We start from the raw sequence: 7225 nt of genomic DNA on the forward strand, positions 1-7225 counted from the left end.
TGACAAAAAAAGTATATTTTAGTGTTAAAAACTTAAAATTACGAATTTTAGCATGAAGCTTTTAATTTGCCTTTACTTTTTTGTTCAAATTCAAACATTGAGGTTCTAGAAGAATTTTTTCATGAAGCTTTTTAACGTACTCCCTCCGTCCCATATTATAAGCAAAAAAAAATCACACTTATTAATAAAACCAAAACATAGTAGTTTACAACATAATTTCTTGTGTTATCCTTGAAATAAATTTTATAGGAAGATGTAAAAACAATTTTGATTTGTTATTGCTTATTGAGAAAATAAAAGAGAGAGCAAATTGAATGCACTTTGCATTTAATTTTCTTTTGGAAAAGATAATTTTTTGAAACGATATAATTAAACATGATAAAAGTTGGTCTTTTTTGCTTATAATTTGGGACAAAGAAAATGAGTTTTTTTTTTGCTTATAACTTGGGACGGAGGGAGTAGAATTTAAATAAAATTACTAAATTTGAAAAATTGCTTTCGGACATTTTAGAATATAGAACTATTTTTTTAGCGACAAAAAGAATACAAAATTATTTATTAAGTTGATGTAGCTATTTCATATAATATTTATTTTTTAATTGATAAAAATTCAATTAGTTCAATATTTGTTGAAACTATATTAATTTTAGTTTTGAAAATAATAAAATATGTACTTTTTATTAAATAAAGACTTTATTTACTTTTGGAGGCTTAAAGCGAGGAGCGATTGCCTAATAGCCTTACCCTTGTGCTAGCCATTGGGGCATGGTGTGGACTTCAAGAGTCAAATATGCACATTGTGTCTTGTTTTTAATTTGGCCTAAAATTACAAGCCTAAGTCTAAAGAGACATAAATGCTAAAATCGGATCAGTGGGTCTTTCACTAGAGGTTATCTAATGTATATCCCAACCTTTCAATTGACGTTGATTATATATGACAGTGTTAAATGAATAACTTTGATTTAACTAGAGGAACTTTACACAGCGAGAATCTACTCCCATATCCCAACCTTTCAATTGACGTTGATTATATATGATAGTGTTAAATGAATGACTTTGATTTAACTAGAGAAACTTTACACGGCGAGAATCTACTCCCATCAATCCATAGTTTCATCGCTACAAAGATGCTTTAGTATATAGATCTTCCTAAAAAATATGTATTAAACTATCTATCACCAAGATTAATTCACCAAGGACATGAAGCAGAGAGGGTCACATATCATGATTGGCATAAGTCATTTGGCAACATTATAGGCCCCAACTAATCCTCCATTAAACCTGCATCTCATGAGCAGTAAAGAAAGAAAATTCAAGTCATGAATTAGAAGATATATGTTTATTTTTAAATTGGATCATAATATTTTTAATTTGGGTAGTATTTTTGTTAGCGATGAGGTTTGTAATACCCTAAGTTGGATTTGATATTTAATTAGGTCTTACTCTTACACTTTTGTTTTTAATAGGTGATGTAAGCCTTCTTAATGGGCTTTATGCGAGGAGCATGTTTAAGACTTTAAACTTGCATATGATAGAAAAACTCAAAAGAATCTTATCTTAAATGAACTTGTAAGCTTTTTTAAGAAGAAAAAAAGTGAACTTGTAAGACCTCGTTTGGATTAAGTTTGATGAATTAAGAAATTGTATGCGGATAATTTTGAGTTGAGCTTTGATCTCCAAGAATACTCACAATCACAACGTAAATATTTCCCCGTGCATGAGAAAAATTCATTTGGACCAATTCGATAATAGAATAATTCCAACATGGTCACTGTGCACCACCCAACTCTACTCTTAAAGAGAAGCTTAATTTTCTCCCCCTCAGCTGCATTGTTTTATTGTCCAATCATAAAAAATTTAGAACGTGAGTTAACGGCCTAACTCATCATCATTATAACAGTCAATAAATTAAAGAAGTAGGATATCTGGGAATAGAAACTGAACTAATTTCTCCAGTCAGGTAAAGTCAACATGAGGAGAGTAAATTTTCCAATTCCAAGGCATAGTTCACAAGGAAAACTATGTCATAAATAACAGGCTCCAGTTTACACCTACATAATTAGTCCATTGTATATATTACCAATCTGAGAAAATATGCTTTTGAAAATGGTAAGAGAATCTACACTCAATAACACAAAAAAGAAAATGTAAGAATAGTGGAAAGAAGTAAAAACGGTGAATCCTGGTGCAGTTATTTTTTTTTTTTTTATCAAACTAGTGCAAAAACTCAATTAATTTATTAAACTTGCTGAGTGCCAATGTGAATATAACACCAAATATGTGATAAGTTTTTTTTTTTTTTACTCAATATGTGATAAGTTAGCTAATATAAACTAAGTTTTTACTTTCCTGCTGCTAATATAAACAAGTTAAAAGTTGTTCATGTCAAAAAAAAAAGTTAAGTTGTTTAGATGTTAGCTTAATTAAACATTGACTATTACTTTTTTCATCCTATCCTATGTTATTCTCACGCGCCATATTATTTTTTTTCTTCAAAAATACTCTGTTCGGATTCTATAATCTGAAACAGATTGTTAGAAATTTTCAAATTTATAATTTGAAACATAACAAAATAAAAAAAGCAATTTCAGGGATTGTATGAACGTTCAGTAGTGACCATGATATCATAAACACCCCTAACTAAAAAAAGAGAAGGAACAAGAAAGAAAGGATGATAAATGAAGAAAGAATGAATATGTTGAAGCATGCAAGACTATTTGTAGTCATAAATCTATCCTAGACTGTAACTACAGTAAAAGGAAACATTTACAATGTATAAACCGACCAAAAATGCATTAAACACTTCACAATCCGTTCAAACTTTGGGTGTAACGCCACATTTCACACAATCTAGGAGGGTTTAGATTATATAATCTGAAACTCTCTGAACATTTTTGGATTGTATAATCAAAATCGTTCCAGACTTTGTTTAAGTTTGATTTTTGGAGGGTTTTCATGGTGAAAACATAGGAAAAAAGGGTAAAAAACATAATTCAACAGCGTAAAACTAAGGGTGGCAAAATGATCCACCAAATCCATATCAATCCACTACAAAATTCATTCAATTCATCCACCAACCAATTTTGTTTTTAATGGATTGAATTCAATCCATCCATTTAAAAATATGGATGGATTCAATCCATCCAATTACTTTTAAAATCCAATGGATTAATTGAAATAAAAACAAATCCTAATAAATAATTAAATATTAAAATTAATTTAGAACTAAGAAATTGGAAAAATATGAAAATACAAAACATAAAATTATAGAAATTTAATAAGGGGTGACAAAATTAAAAGTTTGGATGGATAAAATTATTTTCTCTTGACTTAGCCCAAAATAGAATTTTTCATTAAGTCCATTTAAAAAAAAAAAGATGATATTTAGCCCAAGCCCAAATCAATTTTATTTAAAATTTTAATATTAATAAATAAATATTAATTAGGGTTGGTTGACCGACAACGGCCACCATTGACCACCACCGTCATCAGACCTCCACTGTGAACCGCCGTCAGACCACCAGAACTCCGTTGTGGGTCGTTGAAATATTGACCGGGGGAGCCACTGTTCACAGCCGTGAACTCGTCGGAGCTCCGGTGTGGTCAACACCGACTGCAACTGTTGACCACCAACAACCACCACATCACTTTTTTAATGATTTATTTAATATTATAAAATATTTCTGAATTATTTATTCTATGAGGTTTTGTAAAAGAAAAATTCATTAGGCTAAACAGAAAAGTTATTGTTGGGCCATTTTACTGACATGTATAAAATTAATAATACAATAGGTTATTAACCCCACCCCCTTCAAATTGAATACATTAGATTATTAAAATTAATGTGGAGTGGGTTATTAAATTAATTCATGAAGAAAAAATAATACTCTTTAAAATATGGATCGGATGGACATCCATCCATTAATAGTCTAATAATGGATGGTTCTGATGGATTTTATATTTAATGGATTGTTTTGATCCATCCATTAGAATCCAAATTTATATCCATTCATTTTGTCACCCCTACGTAAAACAACATAACAACACAAGTGATGAAATTTTTGGGAAGGTGTTCGAAGATGTGCTTTTGTACTTGATCCAGTTGGTCTGCCAACTGACATACTTCTATTGTCGAGACAACATAATGATGAAAGGTTGGATGTTTCAAGAGTATTCTTTTGAGTTAGATCATGTTACCTTGCTGAAAAAGATAAGGGGCCAAAAGTACATTTAACTTAAATTATATCCTCTTTAAAAAAAAACTAGATCATATCCATTGCCCATAATTTTAGGAACTTGTTTTGCTTTTACATCTTGTGAGATTCTTTGTTTGAATTTCTTCATTCTAACTTTTTGAGTTTCTTTCTTGTTAATCAGTTGACTGAATAAAAATTAACACGAAAGGAGGAAGGTATGCCAGTGAATTGTTGAGACACACTTAAGTGCAAATGTGCCTTTACATCCAAGTATTGATTTTAATTTCTTGGTTCAATCTTTCTTCCAACAGAAGAAGCAATCGAAGATCTAATGCTGCAGAGCAGAATGATATGGGTGGGTAGTAATTAAGATAAGGGTTCAGAAGAAGAACTATATTTTTTGGTTAGTACAATTAACAATTTTTACGCGTTGATTTAGATGTGATTCCATTTTTTTTTATCAAGGAAAACGGTTCTATTTAGTGTCAAATATATATATATTTTTTTTAAAGAAGTGTCAAATAAACTTTTAAGTTGTAGAAGTTAATATAAGTGTTAAATTTTTTTTTTTTTGAAGAATAAGTGTTTGAATTTTTATGAAGTAGAATTCCATTTAATTATTATTTTTTGCGAATGTCACATAGATCCAATGGCCGATCCAAACCCACTTCCTCATCACCGGGTTGAAGTTATTTGAATTTGACCCAAAAAAAAAATACAAATTTTTTCCTTAACCTTTTCAAAGAAATTTGATTAAACTAATAACGAGTTTGATCAAAACCAATCAATCCACTAGTAAACCTTTATTTCACACGAGCAACAAGACAAAAAAAAACTATTTATTTATTATTCACAGCCTCCATCCCCACATTACAAGGATAACAACACCTTATGTAAGAAAAAGAATAACAACACTAGATGCTCATAATTATTGATGGCATCACCACCTACCAAACTTAAAAACACTAGCATACAATCAACAACAATACATAATTGATGGAAACATGTGTTGCCAACCCCATCTCCCTTAGTCATCTACGAAACGGACACAAAACTAAAAGCATCCCTCTTTCATGCTCTTTCATTTTTTTATTACTTAAAAAAACCTAAATAATACAATCATGCACCACACCTACCACACATTAACATCAAGCCGCAATATCATGACGAATGTGTTTGAGTATCACCGGAATAACAACGTCCGGCGAGCTTAACTGCGGCAAATGACCCTCCGTCGACATAACCTCCACGATGGACTCGCTACCAACATGTTGGTGGAGATATTCCGCGACCACGACCGGAACCGCTAGATCCTTCATACTTTGTATAATGTGGCATGGGACAGTGACCATGCATAATATTTGTCTCATGTCACTTTTAAAAATTGTTTGTAACACGCTTAGGGCTATGTCTGGTCTCATGTTGAACAAAGTTCGACTGAATTCTTGTACTGCTACTGACTCCATGTCCCCTCCAACTGCCATTGGAGCAAATCCAGAACACCATGATTTGTAATTTGATGCCATAGCATCGAATAGTTGATCCAAATCTTCTTGCTCAAATCCTCCAAAGTAGTCCCTGTCGTTCAAATACCTTCCCCAAATCCCCCCATCATTTACATCATTAATAATTCATTGCTATTTTCTTATGTAATTGTATACATATAAATAAATTATCAAATAAGTAATAAAAATATCCATATACACACACACTCACTTCATCTGTCGCACAATAAGTATGACATTTGATTATTTCATACAAATTAAGAAAATACCAAAGATGAAAGAAAGAAAAAAATGTGATTCTACTATTGCATCCTTTTTTTTAAAGGTGCATCCTTATTAACTATTGATACATTAAGAAATGATTATTATTTTGAAAAATGTGATCCTTAAGAATAAAATTAATATTTTGTCAAAAAAGATTAAAATTAATATTGTCAACATTAAAAAGCCAATATGCCTACATAATATAATGATCAAAATAAAAACTACATAGGTTAAAAAACAGTATTTCTATATGTCCACTCAAAATATATGATATTTACAAATTTTTAATTGTATTAATTGTTTTACACATTTTTCTTGTAAGTATCATTGAAAATTATTATGATAAAAATTATCTCTTGAAAGGTAAATTTGAAAAACAGTTTTCTCTCTTTTCATCAACAAAGTCTTATATTTGAGGAACACGATGCTTATTAAAAAAATATATTCTATTTCAATGCCTAAAATCAATATTATAATTTAACATTAAAAATTAGTCCAATATTTATGGAGACAAAAAAAACTATGCTTTAAATAAAAAAATTGATTGTGTCTTGAAATAGAGAAGCACTGAATAACAAAAGTCAAACTAACCATTATTGTACAATGATTAATCTCTAACTTGAAATCATCAAAGTTTGTCAACAAAAAAACTTCAAAAAACATCAAAGACAAATTTAATTTGACCATATACCTTGGAGAAGCTGATATCAAAATAATTTTGTTGAATAGATCAGGTCGAGAAATTGATGCAACAGTTCCAATCATAGCAGAAACAGAATGACCAACAAAGATACATGAATCAACTCGAAGTTCTTCTAAGATTGCAAGTAAATCATAAGCATAACCTTCTAAGGTTGAATAACGCTCAAAATCAAAGTAATCTGGATTAGTTGTACCAGCTCCCATGTTGTCATAAAGTATGACACGAAACTCATCTAAGAGATGAGGTACGAGGTGTTTCCATACAGATTGATCTGTGCCAAACCCGTGAGCTAGAACTATGAACCGTGACCCTGAACCCAAAACTTTCACGTTGTGAGCTTCTTCTACTATCCCCATTTTTTGTGTTGGATTAATCAGTAACTTTAGGTTTTGATTCTATTTTGTTTTGTATTTGTTTTTCTTTGTATTGGTTAAGGGGACTTGGGAGGGTGGATACGTTGTTTGTGATTGTGACTATCAAGCTTCCAAAGTTTTAGACGTCGTCATATTTTGGACCTAAGAAACTATGGATGATAGCAACAACATGGGATAAGCACA

The 7225-nt window shown here is 30.7% G+C and overlaps 1 protein-coding gene across 1 annotated transcript; it reads right to left on the reverse strand.

The window, feature by feature from the left end:
- Positions 1–5022: 5022 nt before the first annotated feature.
- LOC146901137 (karrikin insensitive 2 receptor CA-like) lies at positions 5023–7225 on the reverse strand. The gene is made up of 2 exons (XM_085734095.1): positions 6657–7225; positions 5023–5789 (listed from the first exon to the last, which is right to left on the reverse strand). Exons 1-2 carry the CDS (start codon positions 7022–7024, stop codon positions 5345–5347), a joined length of 813 nt encoding a protein of 270 aa, XP_085590221.1. The 5' UTR covers positions 7025–7225; the 3' UTR covers positions 5023–5344.

This window comes from Medicago sativa, chromosome 8 (genome assembly GCF_051527215.1).
Source record: "Medicago sativa cultivar Bolivia chromosome 8, Bolivia_mono, whole genome shotgun sequence".
NCBI classification, from domain to species: domain Eukaryota; kingdom Viridiplantae; phylum Streptophyta; class Magnoliopsida; order Fabales; family Fabaceae; genus Medicago; species Medicago sativa.

Excerpts from the sequence above, each read along its gene's own strand:
- LOC146901137 (XM_085734095.1), bottom strand. The coding sequence starts at position 7,024 with ATGGGGATAGTAGAAGAAGCTCACAACGTGAAAGTTTTGGGTTCAGGG. Across the intron at positions 5,790-6,656 it reads TTGATATCAGCTTCTCCAAG|GTATTTGAACGACAGGGACT; the intron begins GTATATGGTCAA and ends GATTTGGGGAAG.